At 45.4% G+C, this 25,316-nt stretch overlaps 1 protein-coding gene across 1 annotated transcript; it reads right to left on the bottom strand.

The window, feature by feature from the left end:
- Window positions 1-13,807: 13,807 nt before the first annotated feature.
- Window positions 13,808-23,241, bottom strand: mfsd8l2 (major facilitator superfamily domain containing 8-like 2; the record flags this gene model as incomplete). The annotated part of the gene is made up of 11 exons (XM_083659132.1): window positions 13,808-13,888; window positions 14,287-14,417; window positions 14,855-14,977; window positions 17,512-17,725; window positions 18,601-18,674; window positions 20,386-20,695; window positions 21,301-21,380; window positions 21,828-21,947; window positions 22,173-22,235; window positions 22,715-22,900; window positions 23,166-23,241. The coding sequence occupies 11 exons, from the start codon at window positions 23,239-23,241 to the stop codon at window positions 13,808-13,810; spliced, it is 1,458 nt and encodes a 485-aa protein (XP_083515258.1).
- Window positions 23,242-25,316: the final 2,075 nt, after the last annotated feature.

Raw genomic sequence — 25,316 nt, 5'->3', positions numbered from 1 at the left:
CCTGGCTAAATTCACACACAGCCCTTTCTTCCATCATGGCCACCTAATGATCCCTCCACATACAATTATCACTTTCCACTTTTTTCCAAGCAATAAACCAACCCTGATATGTGAAGTGCTTTGGGTGCCTTGAAAAGTGCTAGAGGCTATAAATGCAATCAATTATTAATTTTACATCCATAATTTTGGCTGTAGGGGCATAAAAAAAAGAAATCCCCACTTTGATATATCAACATAGACTATCAACCTGAGAGCTGACTTTCTGGAATCTTTGCTGGTATCATGTGTATCTGTACTGCTGGCACCTGAAGTGTAGGTAATGTATTGAGGCAGCAGTGAGGTGAACTGAGTCAGGAGACAAGCTTTCAACCAGAATACCGGAGCTCCAGCAGCTGTGTTGGAAAGCCTCCTTCCTTCTTCCTGCTGAAGTGAACATGCACTAAATACTTCTTTCCTCCCTGCCGCCGCAGGCTGCTGCTCTGTAGCTGGCCTGACCTCTGACCTCCCCCAGGAGAGCGGCGACTGAAAAGACAACTTCCCAATGGGGATCACTTAAGTATCACAGTACCAATAATAATAAAGCAGGGACACTGGGCAATAGAAAGGAGAGTTAAGACAGAACACAATTAAAAGTGTGACTATAGCAAAGAGAACAGACTGCAGGGGCAATTCCAGTGAGGTCAAACTAGTTCTCAATTGAGTTGGGTCGGTTTTAATGCCAATAAAATCAACCTAATACAACATTCAGTTCAAGAGCTTCCCTATTTCAGTTAAAATTAGGGCTGGGTATTGCCACTGATTTCCCAATTCAATATGATTCCGATACATAAGATCCCGATTCGATTCGATTCAGTTACAATACCAATTTTGCTTGGATATGAAAGAGATTCTCAAATAACTAACATTGTAAATTGTAGAAGGAACCGTCTAACCTGATGCATTATTCAAAAATAATTCATGTTTACGAGATCTCGTTGCGCTAAGAACCAAACTACGCGAGTCTGTTTAAAGATTCAAGCCTCCACAGGAAAAGGCATTATTATTAAAAGATCGATTTATGAATCGATATCAGTTCCTTCAAATGAATATTGAATCGAAATCGATATATACATTTTAATCAATTTAACCCAGCCCTAGTTAAAATGAGCTTGATGATTTATTAATGCAGTCATTCAAATCAATAATTAAATTATCAAAATGTAATATTCACATTAGAAGCTTTCGAAGAAGGAAATCAACCCTATAAGTTAGAGAAACTTTGCTCTGGAAGTCAGAAAATATCTTGATAAGCCTAGTTTTGAACAACAAACTCATGAAAGGCAACACCATGACCCCTTTTGAGTTGTATCCATAGGAATGTTTTAATGGTACAACAAGTTCTTTGATGAGTGCAATAATATCACACAAAAACTATTTCTGACAAATTAGTGAGAAGTTCAAAAACTGAGAAAAGTGTTTCCTCTACATAAATACTTTTAATGATCATACAACTTGCTCATTTGGTATCAACAAATCCAAACACATTTGCCCTTTTTCCCCCTCAAAATGAATTGGAGTCTAAAAACAGCCTTAGGGCAAGAAACATAAACAGCAAAGTCAGTATTTAGGCTTGGGAGATATAAAACTCATCTCAGCGTTATGTGTGACAGACCACTGCTCACGCCCGCTGCTCGTCCTTAATAGCTTCCCCCATATCTGACACTCTTCATTTCACCTAACGAGAGTTTCCACGATGTGACTGAAGGTGTATACGAGCTGCTACAAGGCTTGGAAATGTGATGCGCCTAAAGGGCTCGTTCAGCCTGGTCGCCAGAATAAAATGTTGTCATTGTACATTTCTGCAATCCACGGATATAATATCAATGTTTCTTTTGATTTATTTTAATTTTTTCTGATTCCCCCCCATTTTCTCCCCAATTGTACACCGACCGACCAGAGGCGGCGCTAGTGCAGTGACCAGGACACATACCCTTAATCGGGCTTCCCACCCGCAGACACAGCCAATCGTGCCTGTATGGACGCCCGACCAAGCCGGAGTTAACACAGGGGCGCAAACCTGCAACCCTCGTGTTGGTAGGCAGGGAATCTAGGGAATCTACGGCTACACTACCGCCCAGAATATCAACATTTCTGAACCAAAATACGTGGCATATCAACATTTCTAGTGGTGGTGGCCTAAAGGTTAGAGAAGCGAGCTTGTAACTGGAAAGTTGTTGGTTCGATTCCCAGGACCGGCAAATCCTGGGTACGGCCATGGTCGGGGTGGACGGAGGGCCGTGTCTACATTTAAACCGTAAAGTGAAATGAATGGTCGGGCGTCAAAGCCCTCACAGCAGGAGGCGTAGGGCTACGCCCCCTGCTGTGAGGGCGTCAAAGCACCGCCCTCACAGCAGGGGGCGTAGGGCGACGCCGGGGCCGGCGAGTCTGCCGGTGTAGGCGCCATGCAGCTCCACAAAAATGTGACTCGATACAGCTGATGTGAACAAGGCAAGTACAGTATGTAGATGGGGAGATAACAGGAGAGGGTGAAAGACAAGTATGCACTACATTCTCTACTTCTAGTAGTCATCATTGAAATTTAAATCATAGTGAAATCACACAATTTACTCGTTTTGCTGCGGCCTCCCCCCTGACGCCCCTCGTCAAGCTGACAACGTCCTGAACTCTAAGCTACGTTGAAGCGTCTTTCTCGCTTAAGTCACGTTTTTGTTATTTAAGCCTAACCCAAACCATGATCCTAACCATAACCAAGTTGTTTTAAACATAACCAAAGTTGTTAAAGTTGTTTTATTTGTGTTTAACGTTTGAAAGGCGGTGAGGTTTTGAAATGAACCGCCGTTTTGTTTTCAAATTTACGTCGAGATTGTAGGTTTGCAGAAATGTAAAATGCAGATGTTTCGATATGTAGGCTACGTTACGACTGTGTGTATCCCTGGTGGTTTGCAGACTTGTAAAATGCCAAAGTGTTATTCTGGTGATTGGGTTGGGCTCGTTTCAAACGAGACCAAAATTTACAGCCAGAAGAATTCTGTGGCTTTAAACCAGACATCTGCTCTCCGGCCCTCACCGGACCGGAGGAAGCAGCTCGGGCGTGGGTGCCAAGCAGCCTCTCTCTCTCTCTCCCCTCCCCTCTCCCCCCCCCCCCCCCCCCCCTCTCTCTCTCTCTCTGCCCGTGCCAACTTATTTGTCACGGCGGCCTCATTGACCAGGGAAGCAGCCAGCCACTCAGCCTAATGGAACGGTCATCTGTCGGCTCATCTCTCGACTCGCAGCTAAAACATTATGACACAGAACATCAGTGCAGGAGGACGAGGGAGAGAGGGAGTGAAACCAAATCCCTGACTGGATCCACTCCTTGCTGTTCACACCGTGAAGTCACCTCCAGTTTATTGCCTGTCCATTTGCGAGCAATCCACAGCCAGGCTCAGGTCTCCCAGGCAGGTCTCGCAGAGAGCTCTTTAACTGCCTGACCTTGCTGTGTGTTTTATGGAGCAATTTAGCAATTTAACATGTTTAAGATTCTCTGCTACACCGGAGATGTAAGAAAGCGATATGACCCGACCGTTGGAAATCAACATTAGCTGCCTGACCACAGTGAAGATTGCCGTGTCTCCTCTGCGGAAAAAAAAAGCCACGATGTGGATCAAATAGTTCATCTTGACCGTGTCGTCGGTCAGGGCCCCCCCCCGACCCAGCTGCCCCCCCCCCCCCCCGCCCTCCTGCAAGGAAGTCTGCTTGGCTACAGTACATCATAAAACCCACCATGCAGCAAGCAAGACCTGGACCAACTGTGTGTAATGCAATTACCTTGGAATGTAAGGGCCCGGCAATAAAGATATCCAGCACGTACAATGCCTGTTGACTGAGGCTGGGAGTTTGAGTGGACCAACAATAGACAAGGAGACAAGGTCTGGAAAAAAGAGAGAGAGAGGTAGACAGACACACAGAAAGAGATAGAGAGAGAGAGAGCAAGAGAGTAAATTGTCCAGAAGCCCATGACTCCCAGACAGACACTGTCATACAGCTCCCAGTGTATCTTTTAATTAACATCTCATACACCAAGACAAACATGCCATCAATAATGCAGCGCTAACACACTACCATATTAATGTCATATGGAATTAGCTAATTAGAGGGGGGGGATATTACAAGCACATGTAGGCTATGCCTATAGCTAGCACGCAGAGCCGCGCAATGATCCTGCAGAAGAAAGGGACCGTCCCGCTAAATCAAGCCATGAGAAGCGGGGTGCAGCTGACCCCCGTGTGCGCCGGCGGCCGACGAGGGCCAACATTTTGTTTGTGGTGGCGAACAAATGGTGACAAACGATGGCAAATTGGAGTGAAGGCCCCCCGCTGAGCCATGGACTGCCGAAGTGGGACCACAAAAGGCGCAGAGGTGCTGATCTTGGGAGAATACGCATACTACGCGTAGGCGACTCTCGCACAGACATGGTTATCGAAATGTAATAAAGTTCAAGGCACGGCGTGCATACGAAAACCCTCTCTCACACGGCACACACAATGGCATATATAGGGGCATGGAAAAGGCCCGTATCAATTTGAAGCATACGCAAGATAGCACAAAAGGGCTCGGTGACAATCTAATCCAGTGCTTCACACGAAGGAGTTGAGCCTCCGCTGGGCACTAAAGCAGCGTATGGCCCATAATCCTATAAATCTATATGATAGCGACAGATGGAAATGAAGTTCTCTGCGTCTCTGCCTCTGATCGGGGGGCCTTGGGAGAAATCCCCATCGTGCCCACTCCTCCTCCGCATATCCGACGAGCTGCCTCACCGCTGGCTCTGCTGGGGGAAGGCGAGCGTAGCAAAGCAAGCGGCAGCCACAACACAGTCATAAATACATTCCACCGGCCAGCTCCAGCCATGTACAAAAAGGGTCTTCCGTTTAATTGGCCGGATAAGACAAAGATTTTAATTTCCCCTGAGATCGGCCGTGCCAACTTTTTTGTTTTTATGCGGCTGCAGAAGAAGAAGTGCGTTGAGAGCAGTGCCAAGAATCTACAATGTCCTCCTTTTCCACAGGCGATACTGTATCTGTTTTTCCTCCGAGACCGTACAGAGATAAGACTATTGGATTAATTATGCATATGTTTGAATATCAACCCCCTTTGAAAGACTCTTGCTACTAGTCTGTGAACCTTTCTTTGGTCGTCTGTCTCTTCAGGCCGATCATGGCACACATATACTCTGGCACACAGAGGACACACACTTACAGCTTTTCTTCCCCCCCTCCCTCTCTCTCTCCCCCCCCCCCCCCCTCTCTCTCTCTCCTCCACACAGACAGACAGGCCATTGTGTGCGGGCATAGATGAGATTTGCATGCGTGTTAGACTGGATTACACATGTGGGCTCTGGGAACCTGGACCCCTGTGGTCTCTCTGCAGTGCTCCGGCCCTGACTGGCAAGTCTTCCTTTCAATGTCCAACTTCAAAAAGCCTCGCAGATTAATTGGCTCAGGAACATGCAAAATCCACGGTTAAATTCCTCAATTTTTGGGGAGGGAGAAATGTTTCTGCCGAGCTTTCGCATCGATACTGGGATTTTAACTGTGTGTCAAAATCAACGTCGCACAACCCCCCCTCATCAAATCCAACATCCACTAGTTTTGAGAGACCAAACTCGGGGAAATGAGTGCGCATGAAAGGGTTAATCCTCAGAGTGATATGTATAATAAGTAGCTTAAGCCTTGAACTGAAGATGCTGTGTCTAAGAAGGTGGAGATAGTAGATAGGAGCAGACAAATCTTCTTAAAAGTTAGCTGGGGACTAGGACGCACACACACACACACACACACACACACACACGCACACACACACACACACACACACACGCACACGCACACACACACGCACACACAATACTACATCAACCAGTGTTGTGCAAGTTACTTTCAAAATGTAATATTCTACATAATACTAGTTACTTTCATTTGAAAGTACTAAGTTACTTTACAATATTACTGTCTGTGTATAGTAACTTGTTGCTTATTATTACACTACTTTTGCATTACTTTCACCAAAATAACAGCAGTAGCAGAATGAGATTGCCGCCCCGGAACCATCCCGGAAAATAATTTCAACTGTCTTTATAGTGGTCTATAGTGGTTATTTGCATAAAAAACACACAATTCGATTAGGAAATTATTGTATCTTTATTTAAATATGTGCTTTGGTAAAAAAGAAAAAAAAGAAAAAAGTAACTAAATTTGTAACTTGTTTTACTTGACAAACTGGTATAATATTACTGAAATCCTATTAGTAATCAGTTATATTACTGAGTTACTGCTAAAAGTAATATATTACATGTAATATGTTACTTTTGTAACGAGTTACCCCCAACACTGACATCAACGGGGCAGGCCCCAAAACTGATGATGATGTTATGTTGTTTATGTGGTTTTTATTTAAAGGAACAGTTCATCCAAAAATGAAAATTCTGTCATCATCTACTACTCACCCTCATATCAGTTGAAACACCGGTGAAGTTTGTCCCTATAACACACAAAGGGAGGTTGCCAGCACAACACGAGAGAAAACCAGTCACCACTGACTTCAGTTCAATGGTGACTGGTTTTCTCTGAGGCTGACCTGTTCCTTTAATGTTGCTTCTGTTTCAATTAATTTGCCCCAATCACATTAGCGAGTGTATACTGTAAGCCTCTGTCACCGATCAATACATATATAGGCTATAGCGTATATGTTGACTAATGGATCGCAATGAAGCGCCCGCAAACAGATAATAAAATTTCATCTCCAAGCACTTCTGTGCCCTTACATTTATTCATGCGAGCATTAAAGTAAATTGTCAAACGCTGTCTTCTTGAAGCAGCAGCTAAAGCCCGTGGTGCCTCTCTGCTCAGCAGGATTATAAATGAGATAGGATTTAATATTGATCCTTCCTTGGCTGACCTCCTATGAAGCTCTCATCATTTTTATAATATCCTTCACGCATACTGTTAATGAGATCAATGGTGCCCCCCGCAGGTCCATCCACAGATAAGCCACGACCTTTAACAGTGTCAGGCAACAAGCATGACCGGGCCCTTCCCAGGCCGACCATGTGGGGGCAGCGTGTGACTCAGTGAAGTGAAATGCGAGGATGCCATTAGACGTTTGTGTTTAATTGATTTTCTCCTTCAGCCGCCCCAGGGTAAGAGGCTATTTACTGTGTTATTTCTTTAACTTTGTCTTCGTGATGGAGGACACGTAACAGTAAGACAGCGAGGGACGGGAAGGCATGTATGATGTCAGCAGAGATGGGGAAAGTATACACATGCTTTACCTAAGTTACAGTTACTTGTGTAAAAAATACCATGGAGTCGAAGTGATTCAACGTATTTACTCGAGTAATAGTAAAAACGTACAGGCCCTGAACTGTAGCCTATTCAAAAGTAGGTAAGGTAAAAAAGTAGCCTTCTGAAAGACATTTCTACTGGCTGTTTCTGTGTAAAGCTAATTGAACCTCACATCATAATATAATTTGAACAAAAAAATGTAGGGAGTTAAAGTAAAAAGTTGTCAGAAAAATAAATACTCAGTAAAGTACAGATACCTGAAAATTCTACGTGTTCTACTTGGGTACACTAATGAAGTATTTGTACTTTGTTACTTCCCGTCTCTGGATGACTGTGGCTGACAGACAGTAAGGGATGAGAAGGCACATGGTGTCAGATCCTTCATCGTTGGTTAAGTGCAGCAGCTGGTGGGACGAGGCGTGAGGACGAGGTTTGAATAGCAATGCAGACTTCCCTGCTCCCCCCTCAGAGCTCTGCTGAGTAATGCTGCCATCAGAGGCTGTGAAACAGTGGTTTTAACTCACGCTGGAGCCCAGCAGCTTGATGAGTATAATTCACTGTCAGCTGCAGAGGCCTAACTGCCTCTCCTCTCTGCTACTAGGAGAGAAAAAAACCCAGTACAGATCCTGTAGAGCAGTGGTTCTCAAGATGGGGTCCAAGGACCACCAGGGGGTCCTTGAGGGGGTTCCAGGGGGTCCCCGGCAAATTGTTGAATTGTTAAACGACATTATTTAATTTACAATGAGTTAACACAATTAGAATGTAGAGGAGTGACACTTTTGATCATCGTTTCTCTGTTATCGCTCTACCCATGTGCAGAGTTGGGGTCCGTTACTCAAAAAAGTAATATATTACACATTACACATTACTTTCAAAAAAAGTAATGCCTTACTTTTACTTGATTAGGTACTCCCTGGAGAAAGTAATTTGTTACACTACTCGTTACATTACTTTTGCGTTACTCCGTAACATCGCCTGAGATGCATTGTCACGTAATTTGCCAGTTAACAGTTAGTGTCCAGGCCCACGTCGCGTGTGTCCAGGCCCACACTGCTTGTGTCCAGGCCCACAGCGTGTGTGTCCAGGCCCACAGCGCGTGTGTCCAGGCCCACAGCGCCTGTGTCCAGGCCCACAGCGCCTGTGTCCAGGCCCACACTGCGTGTGTCCAGGCCCACGTCGCGTGTGTCCAGGCCCACAGCGTGTGTGTCCAGGCCCACAGCGCGTGTGTTCAGGCCCACAGCACGTGTGTCCAGGCCCACAGCACGTGTGTGTCCAGGCCCACAGCGTGTGAGTGTCCAGGCCCACAGCGCGTGTGTTCAGGCCCACAGCACGTGTGTCCAGGCCCACAGCACGTGTGTGTCCAGGCCCACAGCGTGTGTGTCCAGGCCCACAGCGTGTGTGTCTAGGCCCACAGCGCATGTGTCCAGGCCCACGTCACATGTGTCCAGGCCCACAGCGCGTGTGTTCAGGCCCACAGCACGTGTGTCCAGGCCCACAGCACGTGTGTGTCCAGGCCCACAGCACGTGAGTGTCCAGGCCCACAGCGCATGTGTCCAGGCCCACAGCACGTGTGTCCAGGCCCACAGCACGTGTGTGTCCAGGCCCACAGCGTGTGTGTCCAGGCCCACAGCGTGTGTGTCCAGGCCCACAGCGTGTGTGTCCAGGCCCACAGCGTGTGTGTCCAGGCCCACAGCGCATGTGTCCAGGCCCACAGCACGTGTGTCCAGGCCCACAGCACGTGTGTCCAGGCCCACAGCACGTGTGTCCAATGCCATTAGCTGCGACAGAATTACTGACGGATAGATTTCTGTCCACTGGACTGTTTTGGAACATTGACATCAGGGTTATGTGTAATGTAATGAGTATTATTGACGTAAAAGATACGTTTTCCAAAAGAACTAGACTTTTGGACGGATGCTTCATTGTGCTTATGTGAGGAGAGAGTGGATAAGGAAACTGGTATGATAAACACAGGCTTTCCCATTCATGTATTCAACTGCCACAGTTTAATTTGCCCCGTTACAGTTTCAGCTCGGCATCCCCCCGCATATAACCCGATTGTGACACCGATGTGCACATGCACACACACGCACACACACACACACACACGCACGCACGCACGCACACGCACACACAATGATACATAATAACCGACACTTGCGTTTACAGAAACGTTCTCTCACGCACACACACACACACACACACACACACACACAGAGTTCTAAAACATCTTCATTTCAGCATTTTCATATTAATTTATGCAACCCCCCCAAACTGCATAACGACCACTTAACCAACACTTGTATTAAGCACCATGATTGGCCCCAAGGCCCAAACATCGCCCAGACAGGAAACATGAAGCAACACCTCACTAATGGTTCCTGACTTCCTGACTGACTGACTGAGTGCCTCACCTGAATATGGCTCGTGATGCCCTCGGCTACGCTTCGCCGCGCCGTGGGAAAAAACACACACACATCTCTACCTTTCGCAACGGCAGCACGAGCAGCTCCTGCACCTAAGAAGTTTCTTATGAGCCTACTAATTATTATCAGAATATATTTCCATGGCTAATACAATGAGCTCCAATCAATGAGCCTAGCCTCCTTACACTCAATGCTGCATGTGTATGTCCCAGAGGAATTAATTTCACAGCGGCACACATATGAGTATGGGGGTGGTGTCTCGGTGTGGGTGGAGGCAATTGATTCCATGTATCTGAGGCGATGCCAGCAGCCAGCCAGCCACACAGAATACAAACAACACTGTGATAGCAGCCCGGCTATATGGATGAGAAAATGCAGCAGGGGCTAGCTGTATAATTGTAGCCTCTATATATATATATACCCCAGTGCATTGACATCACATGCAATAAATCAAACCGTTCGCTTTCCCACCAGCTAGTTTTGAATCTCAAGCTGCTTATGAGAAAGGGACTGACAGAAATTGTGATTTGCACCCATCGATACCGAGCCCTCTCGTCTCTCCACGTTCTCTCCTCCGTCCCTTGTCACCTCATTAGTGTCCTATCTAGACATGGCTATAAGGTGTACCAATTCAAATTCTTATGCGTCCAATTATGCCCGTTCACACACACACATAAGCCTGTGATTTAGAGGAGGGGGGGGGGGGGGGGGCGATAGCTCCTCATATCATTGATCACAAATTTTCCTTCCTGTGTGACGAGCAATAACGCGCTCACCCACACAGTCAATGTTAAATAATGCACTTGAGTCACAACCTGGCAGCAGCACTGGCAATGACATCCCAAAGTTAGGTTTCTCTTCAAGCCAGCGACAACAGCAGTTTAACAGCAGATCCTTGACCAAGCTGGCTGGAGAACGAGAGGAGGATATATAGCTCCAGCCACTGACATCTATTTAAAAGGTTTTCTTATAATGGATAGCCTCAACCAGGGAAACAAAATTACACACCGGACAAATATATTCCTGCAAAATGAAATCTCTTCATAAATGTGTCTTGAGGACATGTCATGATATCCTTCTGTACAGAATATGGATAGCAGCGGAAACAGTGAATTATGGAGTGAATGTAGCTGGCCTGATTTCATCCCCCTTCATATTTTTCATCTGACTATAACCCATCTATCATCTCCGGCCCATTAACAGCCATCCTGCGTCCAGCTAATACCATCAGGAAGAGAGGAGCCACTCTCTGCCCCTCTGTTGCCGCTGAGATAATTGTTATACATGGGCTCCGCTCGAATGATATACTGTTTTTCTTTGCGACCAATTACCTTTATCTTTGTTAGATGCCAAAGTCAATTTAGCTTCAAAGCCGCTGGCTAATTCAGAACATACTGACGTGTTCAGTCTAGACACTCCTGCGGTAACATGGTCCAAGTGGCTGTGAAGCTCAGGAAGAAGAAGAAAAGAAAAATGTAGGTATTTTATTCAATAAATCTCAATATCATTCCTTCAAATAATAGGGGGAAAAGCGTCCAGGCATGTAGTTAATCACCACGACGTAGGATGTGATTTGGTAATGATGGACTACTGTTCATTGCACAAAGTTGACCTTGAGTGTCTTGCAAAGTGGCCACAAATATAACATAGTAGAATGATTATTTTATTATTATCACACCTTCCTACACATGGCATGTAAGGAGCAGGTTACATGGAAACAGGAGCAGTAGAACATACAGGTGGTCTCCACTAGCTGCACTGCACCTACACCAGCTCCACAGTCAATATAACATTACAGTGACTAGGATTCCCTCTGTCAAATTACAATTGCAATATTTTATTATTGGCTTTTCTCAAAAAAAAATCATTTCCGCAGCAAAGAAAACCCTCAGCCTCATCCACGGTTCAAAGAAATCATTGTTGGCTCTGGCATCAAATGGTTCTTCTGTGTATCTTTACAGTTTCATAACTTGTGCTTCTGTGCCTTCCTTTGGTATATTTAGCATAAAAGAATCAGGACCACTGACAGTTCTTTCTGTCCTTTGGGGTTTGTGTGTCACCTGAATAGACTGTTACAGAAGCTGACTGGGAGGAAAAAGCCCGGGTTAGTTGATACATCAATCTGGACATCTTCTGCCGTATCATCACAATACAAAATAGAACAGGTTTGAGTCTCATATTCTGGACTGGTGCCATATATAGAGAGAGGGAAGCAGAATAGCCTTTCATCGTTTTCCTTGAAGTAGCCTATATCTTCTTCTCTCTTTTTTCAGATTTTTCTCCCATTTTCTCCCCAATTATACTTGGCCAATTTCTCCACTCCCTCTGCAGATCTGGGGAGAGCCGTAGACTAGCACATGCTTCCCCCTTCCAGCCGCTTCGTTTCACCTGACAGCGAGGGGTTTCACCGGCAGGACGTAGTGTGTGGGACGATCACCCAAACGGGCGCCCCGACCGACCAGAAGAGGCACTAGTGCAGCGACCAGGACTCATACCCCACCGGCTTCCCACCCGCAGACACGGCCAATTGTGTCTGTGGGAGCGTCTGGCCAAGCAGGAGGTGCTGTTGCCGGGGATGGAACCCGTGTCTCCGCGGTGGTAAGTGAATGCTTTTACCTCTACACTAACCAGATGGCCCCCTTATATCTTATATCTTAAAGTTCATGCAAGCTCTTTTAAAATGCGTATTGTTTGCAAAGTTTTGAATGCCTACAGTACAGGCGCTCCTTGGACAAAGACATGAAAGCAAGTCTAGTTTACAGAGAGCAAACTTAGATTTTGACCTAATTCTGAGGTCAATTCTGAACCCTGCTATCTCCCTGAAAATGTCAAGTACCTTGAATGCGCTGATCAGTGCATGAAAGTGCTTCTATATTATGTCCTGGACTCCCAGAGATTAGAATTTCCATTTGAGGAGAACGCCTCTGGAAAGCCAAACACCACATGCTGAGTGTAGAGAACTGGAAAGGTTACCCTCCGTCTTATCTGCAATTATGCAAAAACACAGAGATTGGCTGAAACCACGGTCACTGGTACAAAGGAAATCTAACAGGCCCTTGATGTGGCTTCGAGGGCTCCCCTCTCAGATGCATGTGCGTAGCATGCAGCACATCCTAGAGGAGAACACACGCCACTGACGCCAGAACAGCTGACAGCAACGACGGGCCAGTCGCACCTTGTCATGCTCTGAATTATGAACGCTGGTCATTAAACTTTTAAAGTCCTCCCGTGGTAAACACATAGACATCAATAATTAATTAAGCGTGAGTTTGACGTTTTATTTTAATGTAGGGCATTTTTCAATTGCACACATAAGTCACGGAGGGTCAGATTCATGCAACATTCATGAGTTTGCTACATTCAGGCTTTTGTTGCAGTTTTTGACTCTCGTGATAAAAATGTATCATTTCGCTCCAACAATGTACAAATAAACATTAGGAAATGTGTAACGCCTTGTTCTCTTTGAACCCTCTTAATCCATCAGGCACGCTGACGCGGAGCTGATAAGAGCAGAGCACTCCTGCACTGCCAGTGACGGCTGCTTTATATGCAGGGAGGGTTTCTCCAGGTAACAAGTCTAGGGACGAGGAATTAGCATTGCTACATGGGTCACATGGAAAAACCTGCTCTATTATCTTTCCATCATCACCTGGGAGTATGAACAGTACAGGTTAAAACGAATGGCTTTCAACTTCAATTACACCGCCCGGAATATTCAATATGAGGGCAATGGTGCCCCCTTGTGTAAAAATGTAATTAATAGTCTGATACTGATGCATATATATACTGTGCATGCTGTGAATGCTGCAGAAAACAGTCTAAATGTATTCAATGGTTGTTGTTGAGATTGTGCAAGGCTTACCAAAAGCAATTGTCTGTAAAGTCGGCTCTGATTGATTCTATGGCAAGTTGTGAGCTATGTTGTACGGACATTTTTATTCCATAGGCATACTGTGTACAGTTTCCTCGGCAGTGAACTCGCATCGATTCTGTTGGAAGTGAAGGGCATCTCTCTATGTCCCTCCTCACCTCCTCCTCTGCTGCATGCGCAGGCGAGACTCTCTAGCCTCCGCTGTCGGAGCTCCGGGCGCACTGCACCTCCCTGGGCTCCGTCAGACGGCCGTAGGACAACGCCGTCATCACCTGGAGACAGACAAGCACAGACTAATGTGACTACGGAGAATAGAGCCGAGTAATAAGCACAGGCTATCAGAGACGTGCTGAGATAAGGGCTTCGCTGGCCCTGCAGCTACGATTTCTCAGTCTGGGGTTTGTGAGAAATTGTTCTCATTAGCCACAATTTTGAATAGTTTAATGTAGAGGGAAGAGAAGCAGGCACAGTGGGCGAACGCATTAACTCTGTTAGTGCCACCGCTTGGGTAGTATTAAAATGACTCCAAGTGGTGAAATTGATTTATGCTTTCTATTATTATTATCCAATTTATTTTTATTCCATTTCCAACCTGACTGATGCGATTTAAGCGTGCCAAATGTGCTATGAAACACATGGTGAGAGGTGCTGCAGAGAGCGTGGTACTTACTGAGATCAGAGCGAGAAGAGCCAGCATCATGCCCAGCATTATGTATAAGTTGTTGGTCAGTCCGCCGGCCCACAGCGGCCCCAAGATGGTGGCCAGGCCCCCGACCGAGCGCCTCACACCTTGACTGAACCCTTTTGACAAAAGGCATCGCGGCACAGACATACATAATATTTGAATGGATACAAGGTTATTTCTTTCATCTATAAACATCTAAAACATGGCTAAAAAGCAAACATTCAAAAAGACAATATAGGGTTTGTTGGAGAAAAATATAAGTTCCATGCCTTCTCCCCTTTGCTCTGGCCTGAAATCTCCTGCTTGATAAGCTAGTTATGTGTCTCTGCATAGTGCAAATATGCATTTGTGAGATGTCTTATGACTAATGACTCATAGCATTAATTATGTGTATGCAATTATAGCTTATAGCTTATTGATTAGGAAATGGCATGGAACTTATATTTTTCTCCAACAGGGTTGTATTGCTGTCTGTGGGTCACACATACTTTAGAGGCAATATTGTTTGGGCATATTAAAGCTTTCAAACAGCGGCAGGGTAAACTGAGCCTACCTTGTGTCTTCTCTGCAGTGATTTTGGAGAACAGGGACACCTGAGACACGGCCACGAAGGGAAGCCCCAGCAGCTGCAGGAACACCCCGATGATGAAGGCCGTCATCTCCCACCCATACCCACCTGCAGGCAGGCACACGCTCCCTTACAGAATTCTGAGCACTCACCACCTTTGACTCTAAATTCTATATCTATAGAATATGAACAATTTACCCTAATGTAGACTGTAATTTAAATAGTGTTATTATTATCACCATCTTCTACAATTATCCAGTAGCCCCTAAATTGGATAAAATGGGAACAAAATAACGATAAGTGTACATTTAAGCATTAAATAACCTGCTTAATTAATGCAACCTGCTTAAGCATGAACTAACCCTTAATTAACAGCCTTGACTGTAAGCTTTCTCTATAACCTGCAGTGACTTCATGCCTCAAACCAACCACAATACCTTAGTTAACACCATTAGTAAATGATTATGAGACATGTTAATTAACTGTTTGTTAAGTTATCAACAACTTAATTAACAGTAACACTAATAAGACTGATTAATGTACCCTTATTGTAAAGTGTTACCAATAAACTAAACGTGTTGCTTTTCCTTTCTGATAGTCATGATAATTGAGAGTGTGTGATAGAAAATACTTAATCCAACCCCCCATAATTATTTATTTAGTTATTTATTTTCACCAAATGAGCTGGCACCATCAGCTGTATTTGAAAATGAAACTATGGCCAAACTGGCAGTCACTGTATTTGCATGTTGCACATTTTGTGTGAATTGGTGCCCACTTGGTGCCCATGTTGGACGCTCCATATCTCTGTGTAAGGTGTAAGTGGGGAGGGATGGAATCTTCACTATCTGTTTTCTATGTTATATTGTTGTGCTTGGTCGTCTTTTTCAACAACTCTAACATCAGTGTTGTCATTTATTACATTTCCCAGTGACGAGTAGTGTAACGGATAGGGCTGTCCCTGACTCTGAATTCTATCAGTCTAATTGGATTTGGCTGTTTGATACAAATATTTGACTATTCTTTTTTCTTTTTCTTTTTTAAGACTATCTGGCAATCAGAAAATCCATTGGCATAAGCTTGTTTGATATGTTTTTTAATTGGGACTTGGTTTTACGGTATTAATAGGCTGATACTTATGTAATTCTATGTCAAATCAGACCTTCATCACCCCATATAGCTGGAATGGAATGATCCTCCTTGTTTCATAACCACATTGTGTGACTATTCAATCGAATCAGGCTCCTTTGAACGAATTGTCGAATCGTCGACTATTTGGGGTCACCCATAGTAACGGATTACAATTTCCAAAACAGTAATAATATTACAGTTACTAATCCAAGTAACTTCAAGTTACTGCATTACTCTCTCCAGCGCTGACTCAGGTTAATGTTGCAGGGCTATTTGTGACATAAACTTGTTATGCAAACATGTACATTGATTTATAATTGTGTTATATAGGCGGTAGAAAGAAAACATAGTTTGAAGCCTTAGCTGCGCTTACTGGCAAAGTGATTAGGCCTATATTCATATGTATACGGACATGCAAAGTCTGAATTTTTATGAGAAAATTAGCAGTTTTGTGGGGTGTAACAGAAAAGTAATATAACAAGTAGTGTAACAAATTACTGTTGGCAAGTAAGTAAAGTAATAATATTACTTTTGAAAAGAGTAACGAGTAACAAGTAATATATTACGTCTTTGGAGTAACGAGCCCAACACTGTCTAACATAGCAAATGCCATCGTCTTTTTCCGTTTTCTAATTCGCTTCCTTGTATACATCCAGGCCCTCCCCAGCTGCTGCACCTGTCACTTGTGATCATAACAGCGAACATGACGAGCTCCAACAGACGCGGGCCGACACGCACACACAGGATCCAGTCTGCCTGTCTGATCTGCTGCCACTGCTGAATGCTATCACTTACAGAGCGCAGTCAACTCGGCTGCTGGGGAACCCGATACCACTCGGCAGTCTCACACACAAAGAGTTTGGCTATACGAAAAGAAGGCATGTGTGAGTCTGTGCGTGTGTCCAGCCTGATCGCCAGAATAAAACGCTGGCATTGTACGTAGAATATCAACGTTTCTGAACCAAAATTATGTTGCATATCAGTATTTCTAAATACGTGTATATATGTTATAGAGTATGCTATTAATACGTGTATATATGTTATAGAGTATGCTATTAATACGTGTATATATGTTATAGAGTATGCTATTAATACGTGTATATATGTTATAGAGTATGCTATTGAAAGAGCACGGTGGCCAGTAAGGGCTTTGCGGTCAAGGTGGATGGATGGTCCATTTCATCCGTAAGTCACACTTAACGTTTTTTTATTATTTAAGCCTAAACCCAAACCATAATCATAACATCAACCAAGTTGATTTACTTGGCTAAACTTAACAAAGTTGTTAAAGTTGTTTTAGTTTAACGTAGGAAAGGTGGTGTGGTTTTCAAATGAACCGGTGTTTTGTTTCAAATTTACGTTGAAATTTGCAGTTTGCAGACATGTAAACTGCCAACCTTTTATTCTGGCAACTGGGTTTGGTGTGTGTGAGAGACAGAGGTCAAATATGGGTGTGTCGTGTCTCATGTGTGCAGGCTAAGTGTGTGTTTGTGTGTTCCCCGGCATCCCACCTTGGGGGTTGGTGAGGAAGATGAGGCACCAGATGCAGGCGATGCAGCAGATGAGGAGGCCCACGGCCAGCACGGCGCGGTCCGCCACCCGGCTGCTCAGCCAGCGCACGAAGAAGAAGCCCAGGATGACCTCCACCCCGCACAGGCTGTACATCAGGCTGTTTCCCAGCTCCCCGAAGCTGAAGTCACGCTGCGTCAGAGGAGTCACCATGGTCTGCAAGGGTGATGTTAGCGGAAGATGTTTGCAAGGGTCAGCCAGTTAGATACAGAGATTTGGACGGGGGGGGGGGATCCGGGTATTGTAGAGGCAAAAGCATTCACCTACTACCGTGGAGAGCCGGGTTCAATGATCAATTATCAATTAATGTCCAAATGTACTTTCGGCTTTGTCAGACGTTCAGACAACAATTGCCCGTGTCTGTGGGCTGAAAGCCGGTGGGGTTGAGTCCTGGTTGCTGCACTAGCGCCTCCTCTGGTCGGTCGGGGCGCCTGTTTGGGGGGAGGGCAACTGGGATCAATAGAGTGATCCTCCCACGCGCTACGTCCTGCCAGTGAAACTCCTCGCTGTCAGGTGAAAAGAAGCAGCTGGCGACTGCACATGTATCGGAGGAAGCATGTGCTAATCTAGCAACAAGCAACAAGTGGGACAGCAGGGGGATAGGGCCAAGTACAACTGGGGAGAAAATGTGAGAAAAAAATCCGGGGGGAAAAACTTGATCAAAAATGTATTAAAAATGATGTTATGAAATATTGTTATGTGTGGATATTTAGCCACTCACAGTTTAGAGGTGAATAGAGGAAGCATCTTCATTATTCATACTTGGGACAGAGACTGATTGATGTGTTGCTCAGTGCACTAGTTTGACTCTTGGCATTGAGCAACGCTGCTCTTTTCTAAGAAGCTTTTCAGGTCTTTCCAGGTAAGCTTCAAATCGCCGCAAGTGCACTAAGCCCAAAGGAAGACCACGTGACGTCGTGTGAAGTGTTTGGAAACTGAGGCCGTGCGCTAAACCCAAAGGAAAATGGTGTGACGCTGTGTGAAGTGTTTGGAAACGTGGGCTGATAGATCTCAGCGGTGGCTGCTCTCACCTCCAGCGCGGTCTGATTGAAGAGAGTGATGAACTGAGCCGTGAGGAGAACGACCACCTCCTCTCTCAGGAACTCTACCAGAGAAAGAGAGAGAGACACAGGAGGAGAGAGAGAGAGAGAGAGAGAGAGAGAGAGAAACACTGAAAATTGGAGAAATGAAATAGAAAATCAAAGCAAGTGCTACTCGCTTTGAAATCGAAAGTTTCAATTGGCAAGTTACCTTGGAATGAAAATGTTAAAGAAAGTTGAAATGGCACAACTCAAGGCCATCTAACCGTAATCTGAAGATAGAAAAATCATCTGTGCCACAACTTAGATAGAGGCTGCGTGATTCAAGCAAGAGGCAGAAACATGTGAATGTCCAAAACATGAACAACAAAATATGTATTTCATTAAACTCCAAATGTTGATAGCAGATTTCTCTGTCTTCTGGAACAGAAATACTCTGTGTACTTGGAAAGGGGGATAGATTTGCTGGGCTTTGCTGCTAAAAGTGTATCTGCTTGCCAGATGGCTGCTGAAATGGTTTGAATTGACAAAGATATCACACTGTAGTATGGTGTACTTTGCTGTGTTTAGTGTTTGCACCGTTGTTTCATGCTTGTGAACGACTGTAGCCTACATTCTCTGTATGTATGTGGAAATATTACAACGGTAACAGCGCTGTATGGCTTATGGATTCTTTTTCCTTAAAGAACACCGTATTTACTCTGAGTTGTGAATGCTTTGGCAGCACATAACCTTCTCTTGTCATGCCAATAAAGCTGACTTGAATTGAGGAAGAAGATTTTTTTTTTTTTTTTCCGAAAGTGGAAAATCCACCTCGGCTTCAAGTGTTGCTTCCTCATCCTTCCACAAAACTTTGGGAAAAAAATCAATAATTCAGCAGCGAGCATCCTAAGACGCAGTAGAACTCCTAACGTGCTGCTAGACCACTAGAGCTTCTCCGGTTTGTTTGCTCCGACTTTCTGCCTGATGTCGAGTTTCTTCAAAAACAAAAGGGAATCAATCCGAAGAATGTCGGCCGCATTGCAAATTCTGTCTCTTATTTCATCCGCAAGTCGACTACAGCGAGTCAACTACAGCGAGCGAGTCGATATGAAAGACAGTCTGCCATCCATGCCTCTGCCACATCTTCAAAAGAGTGAGAGAATCAATGGCAGGCTCTGACACACGGGGCACACACGCCCATACAAGGAGGGAGAGAGAGAGAGCAATAGAGGACAACAGAAAGTACAGACGAAGCCAATCGATACGGCCGCACAATCACAGCTTGCAAGTTGCATCCCATGTAAACTTGCCATGACACTGATCCAATAAGACACCTGACAACATACATAGATACACACACTGTGACACACAACAGACACAGATACACACACTGTGACACACAACAGACACAGATACACACACTGTGACACACAACAGACACAGATACACACACTGTGACACACAACAGACACAGATACACACACTGTGACACACAACACACACAGACACTGGACTAATCAATAGACAGGAAATTTGATCTGACATGCCGCAAAGAATCCCGCCGAGGACTGGAGGATGTGTGTGTGTGTGTGTGTGTGTGTGTGTGTGTGGGTGTGTGTGTGTGTGTGCTTGTGTGTGTAAATGCAAGAGAATCAATAGAGCAGATACGAAACAGGCGCATTGGCCGTGACACCTCCCCCTACCTGAACTCCACCAACAGGAGCAGAGGAGGGGAGGCTAATGTTCATAGTTGGGCACACAGGTGAGTCAGACCTCGCTCGCTCGCTCGCTCACCTCCACTGGCGCTGAAGTTCTTGAAGGGGTTGGGTGTGGCGGCGGAGGAGGAAGGGGGCGACGACGGGGGCCCGCGGAAGGGCTGGCTCTCGGACGAGACGCACGTCTCCTCCGGCTGGTCCGAGTCGCCCACGGCGCTGTAGGTGTTGGCCGGCTCCTCCTCGGACCCCACCAGGGGCACCTCCTCCTCCTCCTCCTCTCTCATCTCCAGCAGCGCCGCTCCGCCCTCCGCTGACCCGGCGGGTGGGACGTCCCAGTACAGAGTCAGGACGGCAAACTGGATCAGGGTCCACAGCAGACACATGAAGATCTGCGAGGGCAAGTGTGAAGAGTGGAAAAGGAACGGGAAAAAAGGAAATGTGAGCGGGGGGGGGGGGGAGAAACATTTTCCAGGTCCTCAAACATTTGATCGTCTGACAACGGCAAAACAAAAATGGCTATTTTTACAGACTATCAGGAGGGATAACAGGTTTGATAGATGGTGGAGGGATCTGAGCGCTCACACATACTGACTGCAGTAACGTTGTGTAGTGAGAGCAAGAGATATGAGCAGTGTCAACCTATGTGCGGCAGAATGTAAGCAGGCGCAGGAGGGCATTGCTACATCTCATTTGAACTCTATCCGTGGTTACAGGTGCTTCATCCAGAGAGACTGGTGAGATGGAAATAGATCGATATGGGCGGTTGTGGGCCTGCAGAGCTGCAGGGCTTTCGTATTCTTCTCACTCGGAAGGAGAACAAAAGACAGAAATGTGAGCCAGCTGTAGAGCAGAATGTAGAACGATGAATTTCGGAGGATTGTGTCTGCATGCGAGAGTGATGCGGGCTGTCACAGGAACCTTGATTACTGACAATCTGGATGCCGTTACCCCAGGAGACGTATACTTAGATTACTGATAATCTGGATGCCGTTACCCCAGGAGACGTATACTTGTTCACAACAAACGGTCCCAGCTTGAAATCGCACAGTCGCAGGAACAGGTTGAACGCCGGCCCTACAAACAAGAGGAGGAAATGCATATAAGGGAGATGGAATAAAGACAGAGGATGTGCTGTGGTGGAAGTGGAACGTCTTAGTGCAGTGGGGTCCGGGGACCACCAGGGGCCCTTGAGGGGGTGATAAATTGTTCAACTTCACCATTATTTAATTTACAAGAAGTTACTGCAATTAGAGAATGTAGAAGAACGACTATTTTGGTGATAGTTTCACTGTTATCTATCTACCTACAAAATCAGATCTAACAATAAACATATTCTCAGATTTGGATCACCAAATGGGGGTCGGTGGCAGTAATGTGAACTAAATGAGGTGTCCTTGATATGAAAAAAGGATGAGAATCACTGTATTAGTGGTTGTACATAATGCCAGGTGAATCTGAGCAAAAGGCCGGCCTGGCATCACAAAGTCATGCTGTCTGATATTGGTGGAGAGAGAGACTGACCGATGAGGAGGCCGGCTTGGCGACAGGCCATGATGGCGGCGAACATGCCGGCGCGCTCCTCTGGCCGCGTGCTCCGGGTCAGGAAACCGAAGATGGAGGAGCCGGCGCCCGCACCGACACCTGAGAGCCACCGGGACGACAGCAGCCTCCTGTTACACTGCACTGTGTCCGGCCGCACACGCTGATACTAGCAGAGGGTGTTATTTCACTAATGTGTGTGTATGTGTGTGTGTGTGTGTGTGTGTGTGTGTGTGTGTGTGTGTGTGTGTGTGTGTGTGTGTGTGTGTGTGTGTGAGTGTGTGTGTGTGTGTGTGTGTGTGTGTGTGTGTGTGTGAGTGGGGTCACCTGCTACAAGTCGACTGCATAACAACAGCCATTTTGAATATCCCAGGAAATACATGAAGTTACCTGAGGAAAAAAAAAAAAAGTTTACCATACAGTACGTTTGCTGTGTGTGATATTGGAATGATTACAGTTATTACAGTATTAAATTAAGTAGTAATTATTATAAAAATGATTACAGTGTAATCATTTTTATAATAATTGATTACATTTATATAGAGCTTTTCTAAAAGTACTCAAAGTGCTTCCCATTGTGGGGTGGTGGGGGGGGGGGGGGGGTGGAGCTATAGGTGCTGGCTATGTATGTCAAACGCTTGACTATAGAATTTTATTCTTTCTTTGACATTCTTGACATTCCCATACCATACTTTGACATTTCTTTCACACAGACACACAGACACACACACACACACACACACACACACACACACACACACACGCGCGCACACACTAGCAGCATACACATTCATCTCATTGCCTTCCTTCCATGTGTGCAGCTCTCTCCCCATCGTGTGACGTTGCCCCTGCAGCTCCTCTGTACTCACCAGCAATCTCAAAGAAGTTGGAGAAAAGGATGATGGTCTTTGTAGTCCGGCTGCGGTCTGACCAGAAGCCGAACAGCGGGCCGGTCAGCAGCCCGCTCAAACTGAAGGCTGACAGGCCCAGACCCAGGAAGTAAGGAGGGGCCTCCAAAATCTGGAGGTACCGCCATATTGTAGGAAGAATGACAGCTGGAAAGGGGGGGGGGGGGGGGGGGGGGGGGTTGGGTGGTCCAGGGTATGAGGAGAGGAGAGGATGCCATGCCTCATTTAACTTCAACACAATACATTTCAATTCATCAGATGCTGTTGGTGTGTGTGCGTGTGATCAGCGAACACCATGTCCTCGGTAATGTGAGCGTACAACCATAACACCAGACATCATTTGATTCTAATTTGCTCAATGAGACCGTTAGCCCGTGTCTTCACGTCTATGAAGCCATCATAATGAACTCACCGTACTCTATGCCGCTTAGCAGAAATATCAATCCGATGGTGAGAAAAGTTAAATTCCTCTTTTGGTGATTATCCATTACGCTGAATGACTCTCCGGCTGTTACGCGTCAACGTCTGCCTCCGCATGTTCTTCAAAGATGTCCCGGGGCAAATTCAGACAAATAGGAGACACCATGCGTCCAATTAGAATGGCTTCCCCTGGATAATAAGAGGAATGTTTCACCATTTTCGCAGTTTCATCTCAGAGCTTTGGTCGAGTTAGAGAAATAGAGTTTACCCCAGTGGAAGAGGTCCAGCAGGGGTGACACTTGAAATGGAGATGGCCCCTTTTCTCCGCTGAGGTAATGCTTCTATCATGGGTATCAAAGCATGGGTATAATCCAGTCCTGGTAGATTAGTCCTTTTGCCACTAAGCATTTATGGATAATGTAAAAGAGGAAATTCTGTTAGAGCCAAGTCCACAGCACAGCAGCAGCCCGCGGCGAGCCTCACGGTCAACGCAATGTCTTGAGTTACCAGGTGAGGCAAACTACACACTGAGCCTCATACATTTTTAATAGCGAATTGGAAACGGAGGTTGCACTTTAAACAATGGGATTCTCACTGGAGTGCAAAGCCCAAAATCCACAGCCCCTGCCCTCCTGTAGGTCATGAATACAAATCACTTCCCACACATTTTCATCCATGAAATTTCAAAACTTTTCCATGAGTTTTCAAGGATCCATAATAGAATTTCCATGGAATGTGAGGCGGTGACTCTGAATCAATACCAGAAATTATTACTACACAAAATAGGACACACCTCTTTATATTGGATTTTAGTGCTTTGGGATCACTGCATCACATTACATGGAAGCTATTGAAATAAAACATGAGTTTTCCATAAAGGTATTAATATAAAATACAAGAAGCACTAGAATCCAATATAAAGAGGTGCGTCCTATTTGTCCAGTGTAGTAATCATTTCTGGTATTGATTTGGAGTCAGTGGGTCACATTACATGGAATCTATTGGAAGGGGGGGGGGGGGGGGGGGGGGGGGGGGTGATAATTGATTTTCCATAAAAGTATTTACAAAAAAAAAAGAAGAAGAAGAAGAAGAAGAAGAAGCACTAAAATTCAAATGAATGTTCACATTATTAGAGTTACGTTTCATCAACAGCTACATTAGGTGGAAGGTTATCCACAGACGTGATCAGATCTATCTGTCTATCTAATAACTATAAAAGGGGCAAGTGGGCAATCTCCGTCTGTTCTCTGTGTTCTCTGTTCCACTAATGATCTCATAGTGATGTCATAAGAGCATATCATGTTATGACATCACTGATGATGTCATAGGCACTGTGATAGGCACATGTGGAGGCTGATAGCAGGGTGTGTTATAAAGCATGTGGAGGCTGATAGCAGGGTGTGTTATAAAGCATGTGGAGGCTTATAGCAGGGTGTGTTATAAAGCATGTGGAGGCTTATAGCAGGGTGCGTTATAAAGCATGTGGAGGCTTATAGCAGGGTGCGTTATAAAGCATGTGGAGGCTTATAGCAGGGTGCGTTATAAAGCATGTGGAGGCTTATAGCAGGGTGTGTTATAAAGCATGTGGAGGCTTATAGCAGGGTGTGTTATAAAGCATGTGGAGGCTTATAGCAGGGTGCGTTATAAAGCATGTGGATGCTTATAGCAGGGTGCGTTATAAAGCATGTGGAGGCTTATAGCAGGGTGTGTTATAAAGCATGTGGAGGCTTATAGAAAGCATGTGGAGGCTTATAGCACGGTGTGTTATAAAGCATGTGGAGGCTTATAGCAGGGTGTGTTATAAAGCATGTGGAGACTTATAGCAGGGTGTGTTATAAAGCATGTGGAGGCTTATAGCAGGGTGTGTTATAAAGCATGTGGAGGCTTATAGCAGGGTGCGTTATAAAGCATGTGGAGGCTTATAGCAGGGTGCGTTATAAAGCATGTGGAGGCTTATAGCAGGGTGCGTTCTAAAGCATGTGGAGGCTTATAGCAGGGTGCGTTATAAAACATGTGGAGGCTTATAGCAGGGTGTGTTATAAAGCATGTGGAGGCTTATAGCAGGGTGTGTTATAAAGCATGAGGAGGCTTATAGCAGGGTGTGTTATAAAGCATGTGGAGGCTTATAGCAGGGTGTGTTATA

The sequence above is a fragment of the Poromitra crassiceps genome (assembly GCF_964638095.1).
Source record: "Poromitra crassiceps genome assembly, chromosome: 23".
Classification (NCBI taxonomy): domain Eukaryota; kingdom Metazoa; phylum Chordata; class Actinopteri; order Beryciformes; family Melamphaidae; genus Poromitra; species Poromitra crassiceps.
Note: the sequence above shows the minus strand (reverse complement) of the source record. Positions and strands in the feature narration are given on the sequence as shown.